Source organism: Triticum aestivum, chromosome 2B, assembly GCF_018294505.1.
Source record: "Triticum aestivum cultivar Chinese Spring chromosome 2B, IWGSC CS RefSeq v2.1, whole genome shotgun sequence".
Lineage (NCBI taxonomy): Eukaryota > Viridiplantae > Streptophyta > Magnoliopsida > Poales > Poaceae > Triticum > Triticum aestivum.
In genome coordinates, this window is record NC_057798.1 from 66,359,810 (window position 1) to 66,377,074 (window position 17,265).

A 17,265-nucleotide genomic window follows, 5' to 3' on the forward strand; every position below is an offset into this window, starting at 1 on the left:
ACTTGGTCCCTGGAGCTTAATAATTGATGCTTGGCCCCTTTATTTGGTTCCTGACTCTGCCCTTTGGCAAATATATCTATGTAGGTTCTCTGAGAATGCTGCCAGAAATCCATCGATGATTAATAGATTTCTTGTATTCTGCCTCCATAAAATTTTCCACCCTACTTTCTTGACGAGTATAAGGTCTCCTTCGGCTCATAGGAAGGAATAGCACAAGAACAGAAAACTTATAGGAAGGGGATGATATGTATCTCAAGTTATATAGGAGCCATTGTTTTTTCTTTTTGAAATAATTTGGTTCATATGATGTGATTTTTTCCCCACTAGGTCTGAACTGATGTTTTTCCCTTTGAAATGTTAAGGATAGGAACCAATTTTGTACTCCCGTCTTCCCATAATATAGTGCACACTGCTTTTCGTGGAGTCAATCTTCATAAATTTTGACTAGAGTTATTGAGAAAATTATCTATGCCTATATTACGAAACTAATATCATATGAAAATATTTTTCATTGTGAATCTAATGGTATTGATTTGGTATTCTAGATGTTGATAGATTTTACTATAAACTTAGTCAAAATTTATATGGGTTGACTTTGATTTTTTTTTTTGATACGCACTATATGTCAGGACAGAGAGGAGTATAAAAATATGGTTCCATTCCTACAAACCTATTAACTGTGCCTACTACCAACGGATCTTCCGCGGATTCAAGAAACTAGTAGGCAGAATTCTAGTGTAACTTAGCGGTGTTGTTTTAGCCAATTACTAAGCTTTTGCGGATTCAAGAAACTATGCACCCATCGTGAAGCCCGTGTGCATAGCTGCGTTGTTTTTCTCATGTAAGGAAAGAAGGCTATGGGTAAGTGAGCTGGCAATCGAAATGTGCAAGCCAATGTAACTTAGCTATATATGTCTTAATTCTTCACCCATGGTTACAAACCTTAGCTATATATCTTAGATGTTCCAGACAAAATTGTTCTTACCAAGATAGTCAGAGTTTGAAAATCACCCAGTGCAACCAAAAGTTGTACATGAAGCTTCCTCCGAACCGAAGGAAAATTGCTCGAGCACACATTTTAAAGATCACATTTTACAGATAATACCCCATCCTGCAAAAGATGGAATTTTGTATTAGCGAACAAAGCAAGATACACAAGAAGGAAAAACAACAGAAAAAGTGAATTAAAAAATAGAAAGGATAAAATGGTTAATCTTTATAAAAAAAGGTCCACTCTTTTAGGTTCAATGTTGGCAGCACAGTCAAAAACCAACAATGCCATTGTTTTCTGTAATGCATACAAATTTTAGTTCACAAAACAGCAAAAAAAAAAAACAGAATGGAAATACTTTAGACAACCCTGAAATTACATACCCTGAAAAATCAGTACTTCTGTCTGTTGTTTTACTGACATGTAATTTACCTTGAGCCTTCTGGTATATATTGTTCTGTGGCATAATTAAGGCATTAATGGTCGCATCTTTGGGGAAATTATATACTTCTTCCGTCCGGGTTTATAAGTCTCCCTCGTATTTGGGGACCATAGACAACCCTCAAAAGGACTTGGAAAACTAAAATCTGTCTTAGTCAAATACAACAATTTTGTATACTGAAAAAAAACTGGAGCTTCATAAATGAATATTGCTAATATATGTGTGGAAAAAATATAAAAAAACAGAGCATTGTATAACCAAAAAAATATAAGGACAGAAAAATGTTTGGCACCAAAAGAAATTGAATTTGATAAGTAAGACATGATACCTCTATTTATAAGTCCATCTATGTATTTCCCTTGTGCCTAGACCGGTGACAACTTTCAGATGCAACCACCCCTATGTGGAAATGAACATTTAACCGATAAAAAAAAGTTCGAAAACACTCAAAACAGGCTTTTGCACCGCTTTATATATAAAGCAATAGATTAAAGTGCATATGGCCAGACGATACAATGTAGTGAGGAGACCCTCAAAGAAAGTAGATCTACAAATATAACATGAAGCAAAGGACTAGACTAACACCTAGTCGAGGTCAGACTAACCGCAGATGCCTGAGCTCCATGACAACGCCCCCAAGAGGGTAACAACGCCTAACATCGCCTCTGCCGAGCCCAATAATCATGCATACAAGGGTTTTCACCCGGAGCCCTAAAACAAAATGAGACCCACAACAATGTCTTCAGGAAGAAAGCGACACCCATGGGCGCAAAGCTTTCGCTCGAAAACTCCCTTGCACCACCAAGAGGCATCCCGACAACCACCTTGACGAAGGTTAGTCCAGTCATACCAAATCTGGGCACCACCACTTCCGAAGGAAGAGGACAAACCAAAGCCTCCCGACACTGCACCCTTTGCTCTCCACACAACCAACAGATGAAGCCACCACTGCCACCACGGCACCTGCCAGAAAGCCAACGGTGTAGCCCACCATCCAGGGCCGCCATTCCGGCATCCATGTCCCGAGACACCGTCAACCATCCACGTCTCAACGCACCAACCACGATAGGAAGACACCAAATGCAGTCTCCCTTTAAGTCATGCCCCTATATATGCTAGTTATGAGTTGAGAGAGATAGGGAGAAACAGAGAGGCAGGTAACTCTGGACATCGGCCGGTCATTGGGATAGTTGGACATTGGATAGGGAGGAGAAGATTGTGAAGTCTTATCAGAATAGTTGATGGTTTAATCAAGCTTTCAGAGAATTATGTTAAATTTTGTTTACGAATATCTCAATGGCCGAGTTCAACTTCTGACCACACTGAAATTTGGTAACCTCAACACGTAGTCTATAGAGCATTTACCAGTTATAGGTGTCATGTGGAGCTTCATAGTTCAGGTTGAGGTGGATCGAGCTAATAATTAATCACCCAACGGCAGAGGATGAATTGCCGGGTGGACTCCCGGTTCGCGAGAACACGTCATAGGTGCTTCATGGTCTTATCTGCCTAGCTACTATGTTCCATTGACCGACTGTTCAGACGATGTCGATGTTGAGATGGAGGTGTAATTTGCAGGATTGATAGATGCAACAGACATGAGTGAGTTACCTCGGTGACTAGGTGCTAGGTTTGATGGGACCTTATTCGTCCGCAGACGCACGCGGCGTTTGCCACCCACCTCTAGAGTTGCTGCACTGATATGTGCTTGCTTCCGCTGCAGACAGAAACCAAAAAAATCTTTTAGCCTAACTTAGGAGCTACTTACAAAAAATGTACCCATGGAACCGAAAACATGTAAATACCGTATTCCTAATTGTTGAGCTAATATCCTACTGTTTGCATGCTGAACAAAACACATATACTATATCACTAAGCTCCCTAGGATTAAAGGCCTCACAATCAATTGAGGTCTTCAATTGGGATTTGGTTACCAATTTTGACCGGGTCAACAATTTCTTAAAATTCTCATTTATTTTTTTTATAAAATACACTATCATTTCTAATTTTTAAATCTTCACAATTAATTGAGGCTACGATTTAGGATTGGGTCACCCGATTTTGACTGGGTCAACAATTTCTCAAGGGGCTCTCCCATTTAATTATTTTAATTCTCTATGTTCCTTAATTTTACATTTCTTTCATTCAATTGAGGTATTCAATTTTGCATTTGATTTATGATTTTGATCGAGCCAACGATTTTTCAAATCAATCAGCAGCAACCGGCCTATAAAAACATATCAACCCCTCGCAAACTCCCATCACCTAGAAAAAAGCAGCACTATGTAATACTATAACACGAATACAGTACATGCAACCACTGATGAAAAAATATCCCCACATAAATCTGGGTTGATTAGCGGATAGCACAAAATCACACTGCGAAAGGCCCACCAAATAACCGCACTATAAAATAACATAAAACACACTCCATCGTCCCCTCCACCGGTCAAACTAAATATTTCATCAGTTTTAAAATATAAGGGTTATTATTTTTTGGAAAATCAAATTTCTTTAACTTTGAGCAAGTTCAGAGCCAAAAATATCGACATCCACAGTATTAAACAAAAAAATGAAAATTCATTTCATGATGAACTAATAACACCAATTTGATATTATGAATTTTGATATATTTCTCACTAAATTTGATGAAATTAAAAAAGGTGAGACTTTTCAAAAAAATAATACACCATATATTTTGAAATAGAGTAAGTAAAAAATTTAAGAATCCCAACAAATTTAACGGCGCGACAAAGCGTGTCCAACCCTTGTAGTATGTTTATAAACTTTAGCTATACCTCAGTGGCGGCTTCAGGAATTTGCAACTGGATATTCATGTGTATTCATTTTGCCAAAATCATTGTTGTTTTTCGAAAATTGTCACTCTTTTGTTAAAATCAACACTGTTTTGTAAAAATCATGGGTATTCACATGAAGATCCAAGAATACCCCTAGCGCTGCCCCTGCTATACCTTGGCTTGATCCGGTCAATTAATAAAGTCTTTTTTGTTTTTTGTTATTTCTTATCGATTATAGTTCCAGTAATTGCCTGTGGCTCCTAGGTGCATATGCATCCATTATCAAAATACACATTTCGAGAAGTTAAAAAATTCGGAACAAAAATCCCGCGTGTATATCCGGACATTTTATGTGTGTCCACAAGGTTTCAGTGAAAAACGGCGTTTTTTGTGGCTGGTGTAAAAAAGACAATTTCTGATGCTTCATTCTAACTATTCACGAGGCATTTCTTTATCTGTTTTACACAAGCCACAACAAACGTCAGTTAACGTATGACTTCATGTGTGATAGAAGGAATATGTTATGTTTATCCGAGGGGCGACAACACGGCCACCACAGCCAACGGAGAACAGAGGCAGCCCGCCGATCATCAGCAACGGGAGCGGCTGGAGAAGGACCAACACCACCGGAGCATGGCCGCTGCCCGCGGCAGAGACCGGCACTGGCGGCCGGCGCTGCAGAGCATCACAGAGTCGTCGTCGTCGTCGTCGAGCGGACACGCCGACTGCGAGGACACATCTAAATGAACTGGAAATTCTAGGAGCTAGGAATGTGTACATTTTGCGAGAGGAGAAGCAAGGCATCGTCACCAGAGAGTTGCCCCTTTTGTTGTACGTAACCATGGAACAGCGACCTGAACGTGCGTGAAAAATCTGAAAATACATCCACCGGCCTCTGTCCTGCTGTCTGAATACGTTTTTTCTGGTGATGCATTACCCGTCGAATCGTCAAGTGTGCTAGTTGCTTCCTTGTGAGATCCAACAGTTTGTCTACCCATTTGGGGAGCCAAAGCAAACAAGCCGAAGTCAGCTTTCTGGGCTGCAATACTAAAGGTGAAGCCTCTCTTAATTTTAGCCTCTACCTATCAGATTATAGATGGTAATAGTTTTGTGTGGAGTTCTCCTTGGTTTTCGAGATGGGAAGGAATTTACAATCATCTAATTATACAAGAGCAATCTTTTGTCTATCCTGCTATTGTTAGAGATCTTTGGTTGCCAAATCAAAAAGCTTGGAATGCGGATCTAATTAATTCTCTGTTCTCTCTTGAGATAGCTAATGATATTCTTCAGACTCCTATAGTTGTTGCTGCTGGACAAGATGCTTTGATTTGGAAACTAACACCTGCAGGAAATTTCTCCTCCAAGAGTGCATATAAGCATTGTTTCAACAATCTTGACCTACCAGCTAGACAGCGACCGAAAGAGGTTCATCCTCAGATCGTTGCTCTTCTTAATCAAGTTTGGCAGGACAAACTCATGGCGCCGCGGGTACAGACATTTGCTTGGAGACTTCTTAGGAGAGCGCTTCCTATAGGTAAGAGAGCAAGTAAATTCTCTAAACACATAAATGAAAACTGCTCCAGGTGTGGCAATACAGAGGATGAAATGCACATGTTTTTCTTTGCCCTTTCTCTAAGGCAGCATGATTTTGCTCACCTGGGTTTATTAAAACGGAAATCCTTGCTGCTGTTAACCATTCTATTCCTATCATGATCCAAACTTTGCTTAACTCTGGCCATCCACAAATTAATCCTTCTAACTTGTATACTTTTCTGTGGTGCTTGTGGAAATCTCGAAATTATGCTCTCTTTGCTAGGAAATTTTGCAGGCCCTCTTAGGTGTACGCCGCAATCATACAAGGATCCAAATTAGGAGAAATCCCTGCTGAAGCTTATGCTATGCATTGCTTACAGGACCAACTGGTGCAGCCGGCAATACAAAATCCACACTCTTTTTCAGGCAACACAATCTTTTGTGATGCTGCGTAGGAAATACATTCAGCTCACACTCTTAAACATGCAGGAATTGGAGTCTTCATTCAGGTTCAGAATAATGATCAAATCCATCAACTTCACATCGCAGCTATGTCTCCTATGGCTTCTTCTCCTCTTCAAGCTGAGACTTTTGGTCTCATGCTTGCAACCAGGCTGGCGGAAAAACTCAATGTTGAGGATCCACATTTCTTTACGGATTGTTCAGTGCTAGTTTCGGCAGCAAAATCGACGGACATTCTCTCTGCTCCAGGTCCATGGAACAACATGCCACTGCTTGCACAGATACAAAACAGTCCTTCTTTTCAGAGTGGCAAAGTTGCTCACATTAGCCGGGGAAACAATGTCAAGGCGCATCATCTTGCACGCCTAGCTTCGAAAGTTAAAAACAGCCATGTACTGTTTCGTTGCTTATGTCTTGATGCAGGACTTTGTTCAACTAGGGATTCCCTCTCTGTATCCAGCGTGCTTCCTTTCACGCTTGTCTCTGTAAAATGCTCCTAAGTTAATAAAATCTTTGTGTAAAAAAAAAAACGGTTTGTCCACGTCGCCCACCATCCGGCATGCGCTATTCCTAGTCATCCAGAGGCCAGATGTGTGCTCATTGTGTTCCCATACTGCTAGATTTGTTCATAAAAAAGTCACTGAACGAAAAAATCTGTCAGGTACATTATGGACATGTGATTCAGTCAATTCGCCAGGCAGGTTAGACGAATCTGCAACCCCGCAGTACACCACCATTCGACTTAAGTTTCCTGATCAGTTTAGACAATTTCAAAAGTGGTAGGCACGTTCCTTCTAAGATGAACGGCCAGACAGACCGCCTGGTCAATGGATTGAAAAAAAAAAACAGTGATTTTGTCCATTTAAATGTGCCAAGCGTCATAATTCGCTTTTCCCAGCAACAGAAAAAATGTGCTTAGGCCAACTTCAGCGCGTGACCCCATCCTGTTCGGATATGTCCGTTTGAGGTAAAATGGACATATCAGACGGCCCAGCGCGCGGACGCAAACGAACTTTTGTCCGTTTTATGTCCGCTTGTGACCCATCCCTGGCCTAAGTTTGGGCCACTTTTGAGGTGAAACGGATAGCGCGCGGGCGGGCGTGCTGTGTGCGGGTGTCCTCCCCTGGCCCGCCCATCGGTGGCACATGGATCCCTTTTTCTATCTGCCCCCTCCCCCCTCCAACTGCACCCCCTCCACTCTTCTCCACTCTTGCCCCTCATCGCCGCCGCTGTCATTGCAGTTGTGCACCTAGCTCGGACGCGCGCTTGCTCAGCCCCCTTTCGCTCGACGCCCCCGAGCTACCCAACCACGTTCACTTGATTTGCGCACTCGGCGGCCGAATTTGGAACGCATCCGGTCGAGCTTGAGCTCACCCGGCCGTGGGAGGTCGCGTCGTGCCATGGACTGGGCGGGCACTGGGCCGGAAGGCCCCGGCAAGGCCTCAAGGCCACATGCAGGTACTGAATCCTCCTCTGGCCTCTCGGATCTACACCGTCGGCGGCCAGCCGGCAGATACATGAATGGCGGTCAACCAGGCTCGATGCTGGCCCAAAAAGCTCGTTGGTGCACCGTTGCCACTCATTACGTGTGACGACTGCCCAAAGAAGGTCTTGCGCCGCGTGTCTACAACGCAGGAACATCCCGAATGGGTGTTCATCAAATGCTCAACCGATGGGGTATGTGCTACTTTAGCTTCGGTTGTGCTCTCGAATTTGACTAGTTATGCCAACTTAAAATTTTATTATGTAGAATGAAAGCAAGTTTTGGTATTGGGAAGAAGAGTACATCGATATATTGATAGAGCACAATTTAGTAGATGTTCGTGCATTTTTAGCTAGCATAGAGTCTAGAGATGAGACTAATGTACTTGTTGCTAGAATAGAGACTAGACATGAGACTAGATGCGAGAAACCAACGTCTACTACTTTACACTCGAAGAAGAAAAAGCACGCAAGATCGAGCCTCCACAGATCAACAATGAATGCATCGAGAATGCACTAATCTAGCTTATAGGAGCAGTTATGGAAGTTGGATATCTTCTAAAATGTATTCTTGTGGTTCTTATTTTCTTTGGTCTTACTTTTCTAATTAAAATTTGGTGATGTATTTCCATGTATCAAAAATCAATGATAAAAAAACATATGTGCTTGCAAAAAAAAATGTACGCGGACGAAATACGACCGGGATGCGTCCGCGCGTTGGGCCCATGGCCATTGTATCTCAAAAATTGCCCGGACACTACCTCATTGTCCTACCCAAACGGACAGAATCCGAGTAAAACGAATGTCTGTTTAGGATCGTGCACTGAAGTTGGCCTTAGGAAACTTGTGCTGGAGTACTACTACTAGCTCCAGCATGTTGAATATTACTACTAGCGATCGGGTCTGCATTCAGCAATTGCAAACTGATGGGCACGGCGCTAGCGATTTGATTATTCCCTCCATTTTCTTTGGCAAGACGCAACCCATGCTTTGACACAACATGAGCTGAACCGGATGGGTACTGAGCTCGCACAGATCAACAACGCTTTGATGATGAGTACGTTGGCATGAGCTGAACCGGATGGGTCACCTTGACGGAAAGGCTACAAAATTTAGAAAAGACTCCTCAATTTGAGCAAACCCAAAACCCAACGCTTAGCCCACCAAATTGTGCTGCTAACCACTAAAACTTCAGGCCTTTCTCTTTCGCGTGACAAAAAGAAAAAAACACATATCAGCTTTCATTTATGAACATACTTGCACATTATTCATATTTGAATTGATGATATCCACTGTGCGTATATCACATGTTTGCTAATAAGAATAATTTGTATAGACATAGCGTTTGCAAAGGGGGTGTTAGGACAAAATACAGGAGGACGTCATAGCATTGCATATTGGTAAGATAGATAATTGCTCGTGTGTGGCAAAGGGGATATAAATATTCAAATACACTAGCCCATGATTTAGTTGTCCCTATTAATGTGATAGTACAAAAATAGTTTTATTTGGTATACACTTATTTGGTGAGCAACTTATTGCCTTACCAAAGAAAACATAATATTAGAACGGCGATAAGTGCGGAGCGTGTGGGCTCAAGGGGGTCTGACCGAACGATTTTGTGGTCATTCATTGTGCCACTTCAGCCTTTTTATCCGCTTGTTTTTTCTTCCACGCATGCATGCTAACAAGGACGAAAACATATGCTGTCAACGGGAATCTTTTAGATTTTATAAACTTAAAATGTTTTATCTTTTAAATAAAAAATCGGATTGAAAATCCATTTTCACCATTAAATCTGTCGCGATCAGGTCTTCAAAACTAGATCACATATCGATATGTTTCAATGTATTTTTGGTGGTTAAAAGTTGTCATGATGTTTACACTAAAATTGTCATGATGTTTACACTGAAGTTGCCATGATATATTTCAAGTATTTTAACATGATAATTTCAAATATTTTAAGATGTTACACATAAGTGCCGAACGTGTGGAGAAGGAGGTCTGACCGTACGCCCTTGTGGCCATCCATTGTGCCACAGCAGCTTTTTTATCCGCTTTTTTTCTTCCACGCATGCATGCTAATAAAGACGTAAATATATGATGTTAATGGGAATTTTTTGGATTTTTAAACTTAAAAGTGATTTATCTCTTAAATAAAATCCGATTGAAAATCCGTTTTCACCATTAAATCTGTCGGGACTAGATCTTCAAAACTAGATCTCATATCGATATGTTTCGACAATATATTTTAACGGTAAAAAGTTACCATGTTGTTTACACTGAAATTGCCATCATATGTTTCAACTATTTTAACATGTTACAAAAAAGGAAAGAATTTTGCCATGGTCGAAAAGGTAGAACTGCCTTGATATGTAGAATACATTTGCCCTAATCTAAAAAAAACCTAAAATTTATGAAGGTCAAATAAAAAGTAACTCTTTTCCATTCTTTTTATCATGTTGCAAAAAACAAAATTTTCATGATGTAAAAAAGGAAACTAAAAAATTGCCATGATGAATTACTAAAAATTGCCATCATCCATGAACTAATTTTGACATGGTTCATAATTAAACAAAATCCATCGTCAATTACTAAAAAAGCCATGGTCAATGACTAAAATTTGCCAAGAACCATAAACTAAAATCGCAATGGTGAATTACTAAAATTTGCAACGGTTTACACAAAAGAAATCATGGTCAAAATACTAAAATTGCCATGATCTATATACTAAATTTGACATGATGAATTACTAAAAATAGACATGATCCATTTAGTAAATTTGCCATGGTTAAATACTATAAATTGCCATGACCCATTTAGTAATTTTACCATATGATTAATTACTAAAAATTGCCTTGGTCAATTAATAAAATTTGCTATGTTGAACTAATAAAGAATTTCCATGATCAATGTAGTAAATTTGGCATGGTTCATAAAATAAAACTCCAAAACTTGGTGTGGCAACACATGTTTATTTGCCATGGAATGAACACATGTTTATTTGCCGTGTTTTGTATAGTAAATTTGCCATGGACACACAAAAAAGAGTCACACATGCGCAACACCACAATGGCGACAACCGCTCCACCGGACCCACAGCCCCTCCCCCGGCGCGCCGCCGCACATCGAGATGCACCCGAGAATCTCCTTGACGCATCTGTATCCCAGGAGCACGCCATGCCGCACACCACACTGCCCCCCCCCCCCCCCCCCCGCACGCGCGCGTTGGATATCTGCTCGGGGTCCACGGGTCGTTAGCACAGCTCACCGAGACCCTCGCTAATGAGTGAAAAGTAGTTGAAATACAATGATAGCTTTAAATCTAGAAGAAAACAAAATTTGAAACAAATCATGGCAACTTCATTGTAAACACCACGTCAGTTTACGTATTATAGACATGGTAACTTTTGACCCCCCCCCCCCCCCCCCACACACACACACAAAAAAACATATCAATGGGATCTAGTTTTGAAGATCTCGTTGCAGTGGATTTAATGGCCAAAACAAAAATTTAATCGGATTTTTCATTTAAGAGATAAGATGGTTTAAAGATTGAAAATACAAAATGATTCATGCTGACCTCATATGTTTCTTTCTTGTGTGCATACATATGTGGAAGAGATGGGAGTGTGGAACAAAATACTTTGTGCCACACGTGCGGCAGGAAAAATGTGTGGGTCAAACTCCTTTGTGCCACACGTGTGGCACTTATCATTTCGGTAATATCATGTGACATTTGAGTTGGTTTTGAGGAGAAACCTGAGAAAAAAAGAAATCAAAGATGGAAAGGGAAAAAAAATATCAAAACAGGAAGAGGACCGATGCCCCCCCCCCCACACACACAGAGAGGGAGAGACACAACCACCACCACCACCACCACATGTTTGTGCTATGCCATGGAGCTCAAGTGGTGAATACAATGATAACCCCCACCCCTTTAACTCGCTTGGTGATAAAAAAAATACTACACTCATGGCTGTGTGAGAGAGAGGAAACCAGTCGGTATCACCCCACCGCTGTCCCTCGCGGGTTGCAACATAGTCATCACCCACCTCCCATAGTCATGGCATTCGACATGTCTGATTACCATAGGATAATAAACGTTAGTTGTGAATCCTACGGAGCAATGAATATCGGGTTCGTATGCCTCGCATACGATTTATCAACGCGGCGGTGTACCTGTTCTTCTGATGACGCTCGGTTCGGAAGAATATCGGGTGCACTCTCCCCGCTCCCATCCCATGTCCTCAAACGTGATAGTAAATTACCAGGTAGTAAATAAGGCCAGGTTCGACCTCTCTGTGACTTGATTTGATTTAGGCCAATGTGGTGAAGGAGCAAGGGGGATCCCCAGCCCCCGACCAACCCACACACCAACATGCTTGATAAAATTCTTAATATACCCTTCAAATTTACATATGAAATAGAAAAATATATTCTAATTGACTACATCCACATGAGAGTATGTTTAAACTTGTTTATGAGTTAATTCTATTTTTACCCCCATTTTTGTTTTTGCAATTTTACAAGGATTACCTTGCTTAACTAAGACTCTTCTGTCAGACCTGGGACATGTTTTGCCTTTTTTTAATTTTGTAGCCTATCTGCCAAGGCGGTCCCACATGTCAGGGCTGACGTGGGGTGTCACATGGATGGTGTCGAGTCCCGACTCTCGATGCGCAAGAGAGAAATGCAGTTGTGATGTGAAGGAGATTGCGATGCTCGAGGTCTCGTGTGCCCCGCCGAATCAAAACCCGGATCAGTTGGTCGGATTAGCTCATTTACCTTATATAAATGTGTAGTGTTGTTAATATTTTCTTCTCGTTTGTGGTGTTATTGTTTGCGATATGTGATCTTATAACACATGTGCATGGTTTTTCTATGTCTTCTAGTTCTGGAATTCCAGCCCTACTTGTTAGTTGGTAGGAAGATCACATTATCATACAAGGATTAATAGTACAAAAGGTTGTATTCAGTGTATTTTTCATTCAAAAATGGTCTGGTTTTGTTTATTTATTATTAAGTGAAGTATATTGGAGTTAAGAAACTAACACACACAAGGATAACAAAGGTCGTTGATAAAATCCGAGATTACATCATTTGTAGGCCTTGCCTCTAGGCCCAACTTCTGCACTTGTTGCTTGTCCAAACATCCGTTGAAGAAACCAACATCAACATTTTTTTTAAAGATGTATGAGCCATCCGACCTGTTGGTCTTGTTGGTCTTGGGAAGTGCGAGTTAGATTGCTTAATTTGCAGGACATTGTGCAAAAACTAATGTCATTGATTTTCATCTTCATTTTGCTTGCTTAATGCATGATATTGAGCAGTATAGAAGGATTCCATACAACCAAACCAAACTCGGCACCACCAAAGAAAGCCTAAGCACTCGATGACAACCCGCAAAATCTGCAACGGACAAGACCAGAAAAACAGCGTGAGACTTTTATTCGGCATGACACCACCTCCAGCATTACAAGATCTGGAGTTTCCGACAATAATTCGGCTTCAGTGGTAACACAGAGCTCAGCTAGAATTTCAATGGTAGCATGGTGAGTTTTCAACAGAAATCTGATGATCATTCTAAGAAGAAGAAAAGGAGGACCACAGAAAGTCAAGAACTAAGCTCAAGGATCACAGAACCCATATGACCCCATCTGCAGGCAGACAGCCACAGCTAGCCTGTGGTCAGCAATGAGCCAACCCTGCGTTCTGAAGAGGACAACTGACCAACCACTAGGACAGATGCAACAAAATTCACGACAACGACAACACGCGTAAATACTATTTCACATGTTAGTGCAAAGATGATCTGGAGTTAAGCTGAGATCTTCACAGCAGTAGTATATGCATATGGACCAGCTGACATAAATACTGCTCTATAATTGTATAACAGGTGCTGTAGTATCGAACAATGAATGCCCCTTGATCAGGCAAGTTTTTCCAATCTTTTTAGAGCTACCGTGGCTCTGGTCCAAAGAATCACTTGTTTCTTACAAGCACATAATCTATTCTATCGTGGCTTCAAGCCTATTGTACAACCAAAAATCCAATATGCCGGGCTAGCATCCACGCCATCCACCTGCTTGATTTGCCGGATGCTGAGGAACTTGGCAAGGTGAGGCAGCAGAGGGCTACTCGGTCAGGTGATGGTGAGCAGCATCCGCTCAAAGAGTATGCTTGATGTTGTTAATCGGATGTGTGTGCACCAGCGGCGAGTTTTGGGTCAGTTTGGTAGTAGATTATGTCTCCGGTGTCGCTGACGTAGTGGTCGCTCTTCATGCTCCGTGCCAGTGCGCCAAACAGGTGGAATGGGAACGGGCCAGACTTGTCCGGCTCCCTGTAGTACTTCCCCAGCACTGGCTTCGCCGCCTCAGTCTGCAAGACAAGCACAACCAAGACCATGTATTGGTAAGGTAAGGTTCCTGCTAAGACAACGATGTGCAGGGAATATCAAAGGATTCCATTCTTACCGCCTCCACTAGATGGTAATGCGGGATTTGCGGGAAAAGATGGTGGATCACGTGAGTCCCAATGTCATGGTGGATGTTGTTGAGCCACCCGTAGTCCCTGTCAAGCGTCGTCAGCCCCCCGCGCAGATAGCTCCATGCCTGGTTCACATAGCAACACAGACAGTATCTCAGTGATGACATACAGCAGTGGTAATCTTTTGAATGGTTCGAGCAATGACAATCATGAATCTGAAGTTTTTAAATTTCTGGTTGGATGTTGCCCGTGATAGAAGGCGGTAAAGTATGCCTTTTCCACAGAAAAGTGAATTACTTTCAATAACTACCACACATATACACATCACATACATATACAGAAGACGGACAGTGAAAAATGCAGTCCAACGTATGGACAACAATTGGCGATTTATGTGGCTAGATATGCCTTACGTTATCTTCCAGCTGTCATGATGAAAGGCTGAAAAGGTGGCTTCTGATATCCTTCCATAGTTCTGTAACTTTGCTATTTTGACTAAACTAAGATACGGTAACTGCACCTCTTTTATGCTTGCCAAACAAAACTCATTTATCAAGTAAGAGGTCAAGTTTAATGTTTATTCAGACTGTTCAATCCCAAGTTTTATCTGATACGGCCTGTGGTCAACTCTGACAGCTTAAAGAGTTATTTCAATTAGCAATTATACTTCACGCTATCCCAATGACCCAATCAGCACAGCTACACTGTACGTTACTCCCTCCGTCCCATGATATAAGAACATTTTTGACACTAGTGTAGTGTTAAAAACGTCTTATATTTTGGGACAAGAGGGAGTAGTTAGCAGGGCTTTTAGATATTGGGCCGGGCTATACTGCTGAACAACACACTAAGCGGTCGAAATGATAATCGACGCATTAGTTTGGCACAATGTTACGCAGATTATGTGATCTAAAAGGTCTTATATTAGTTTACAGAGGGAGTAACTCGCAATTCCAGACATGGTTGCTCTGTTAATTTTACCTTTCCGCGATACCAGGGAAGCTTGTCGTTGTGGCCGTGGTGGTGCAGGTAGGTGACAAAGTCCAGCCACATAACAAAAATCTGCAGGGAAATTCAGCAAGGAAACTTGGTAAGCTGCTGGCCACCCCCACAACAGGGCACAACCCAATCCACCTATCCACAAGAATCAGAACTTCTGGCAGGACCTAAGGCTACAAATGCAACAAGGGCCACACACACATACCCAGTAGGGTACAGCATAGAGCTTGAGTATCTGAAGAGGCCCCATCACGACGGTGAGCCCAGCGAGCAGGCCAGCCATGGCAAGCCAGCATGTCGTCGACGTCAGAATGTCCTTCTTCTCATTCGGCTGGAACAAATCGCTGCTCGGGTGGAAATGCGAGCCTGATTTCCCTGGACTCCTTGACCACTGCACAGGTTGAACACAAATAATACAGTCAGCAATCAAATTTTACCAAACATATGTTACTTTGTGAGCAGTTTAATCAGCAAAATTAAGTAGGATCAAAGGTCATTTGGGCTTGTTTGGTCTCACCAAGTAGAATGGGTACGCGAGCATCGGGAACGGTAGCGCGAATCGAAGCTTCCGGGTGGAACTGTCCAGGCTCCTGTACAGCTTCTCGGGGAGCTGAAATTTGTAGCAGCAATTGATTCAAAACACGATAACACCATGGTTAATCAGATTCCTTAAGAACATGAGCAAAGTAAGCAGCAACAACTTGGAATGTAACCCACGTACCGGATGCCAGGACTCGTCATTCTCGACGTGGCCGTGGTTCTGGTGGTGCGTCCTGTGGCTAATCCTCCTGCAGATTTAGTTGGAAAAGAGAAGCTTTTACTGACAGCAAAGCTATTGCAACATTATCAGAAACAAGAAGGGGGTCGAGGTGTAAGAAGGTGTTGATGCGCGCGTACCAGCCATTGTAAGGCACGAGGATGGAGGAGTGGAGGATGTGGCCGACGACGCTGTTGAGCTTGGCGTTGTTGGAGAAGCTCCCATGGCCGCTGCAGCAGCAGACACCACCATGAAAAGAGAGACAGAGAGACGGTGAGCTCCTCTGAACAGAAATTTTTAATTTTCAAGGACGGAGAAACTGAGGCCGGAGAAGCGACGCACCAGTCGTGCCCGAGGACGAAGAGCGCCCAGAACATGGTGCCCTGGGCGGCCCAGTAGACGGGCCAGGCGAGCCAGCTGTCGAGGCGGGCGGCGGCGGCGGCGAGCGCGAGCACGACGACGACGTCGCGCACCACGTACCCCATGGAGCGCCAGGGGTCCTTGACCCAGCAGTGCTTGGGGATGGCGGCCCGGATGTCCGCCAGCCCGAACGGCGGCGGCGCCCCGGGGTCGAACCCGTCAGCGGAGGGGCCCTCGTCACCACCCTGGGCCCGGGAGGAGGAGCCGGAGCCGTCGTCCTCGGCCGTGACGAGGCGGGCGGGCGCGGCGACGGCCACGCGGAGGGAGAGCGCGCGGCGGGACGCGGCGACGCCGGAGGAGGGGAGGAGGGACGGCGGGGGAGGGAGCGCGACGGCGCGGCGCGGGAGGGGCAGGGGCGTGAGGCCGCAGCAGCATTGGGGGAGGAGCAGGCGCGCCATTGCTGCTGCTTGCTGCGCCGGCGGGTGAGGCGGCCGTATCCGAGCATATAGTAGTGTGTGGCCACGGCTCGGTGGGCCGGGCTGCGTGGGCCTCGGCATCCCGCGACCACGAGCCGGACACGAGGGCCTCCCCGCTCTGTGTGGCTCACACCGGAGGAGGAGCGTTTGCACTTGGTGATTGGTCTTGATATCTTCTGAATCCACCAAATATCAAAGCCAGTGGCAAATGGAATGGACCAAACACAACTGCTTCTGCTTGGAATGGAAACCATGATACTTTCTTTCATTCTTGTTGATGACAAAATAAAACGCAGCTGCACCGACACGTGAAGGTCGACGAATCGGGGGGAAACGACGACATGCGCATCACAACTTTTTTTTGTTGAGAGCCACAACTAGACATGTTAGAGAGAAGGTGTCAACATCAGATGCAACCAACCATAACAATACCGCACTGCTCTTTGTTGTTCCTCGACGTAAGCAGTTCCAAAAAA

General features: G+C 43.3%; 1 protein-coding gene across 1 annotated transcript; it reads right to left on the reverse strand.

The window, feature by feature from the left end:
• Positions 1-13,574: 13,574 nt before the first annotated feature.
• LOC543187 (omega-3 fatty acid desaturase, chloroplastic) lies at positions 13,575-16,937 on the reverse strand. Its single transcript, XM_044465984.1, has 8 exons — positions 16,296-16,937; positions 16,094-16,183; positions 15,918-15,984; positions 15,714-15,806; positions 15,402-15,587; positions 15,179-15,259; positions 14,185-14,322; positions 13,575-14,089 (listed from the first exon to the last, which is right to left on the reverse strand). Exons 1-8 carry the CDS (start codon positions 16,868-16,870, stop codon positions 13,901-13,903), a joined length of 1,419 nt encoding a protein of 472 aa, XP_044321919.1. The 5' UTR covers positions 16,871-16,937; the 3' UTR covers positions 13,575-13,900.
• Positions 16,938-17,265: the final 328 nt, after the last annotated feature.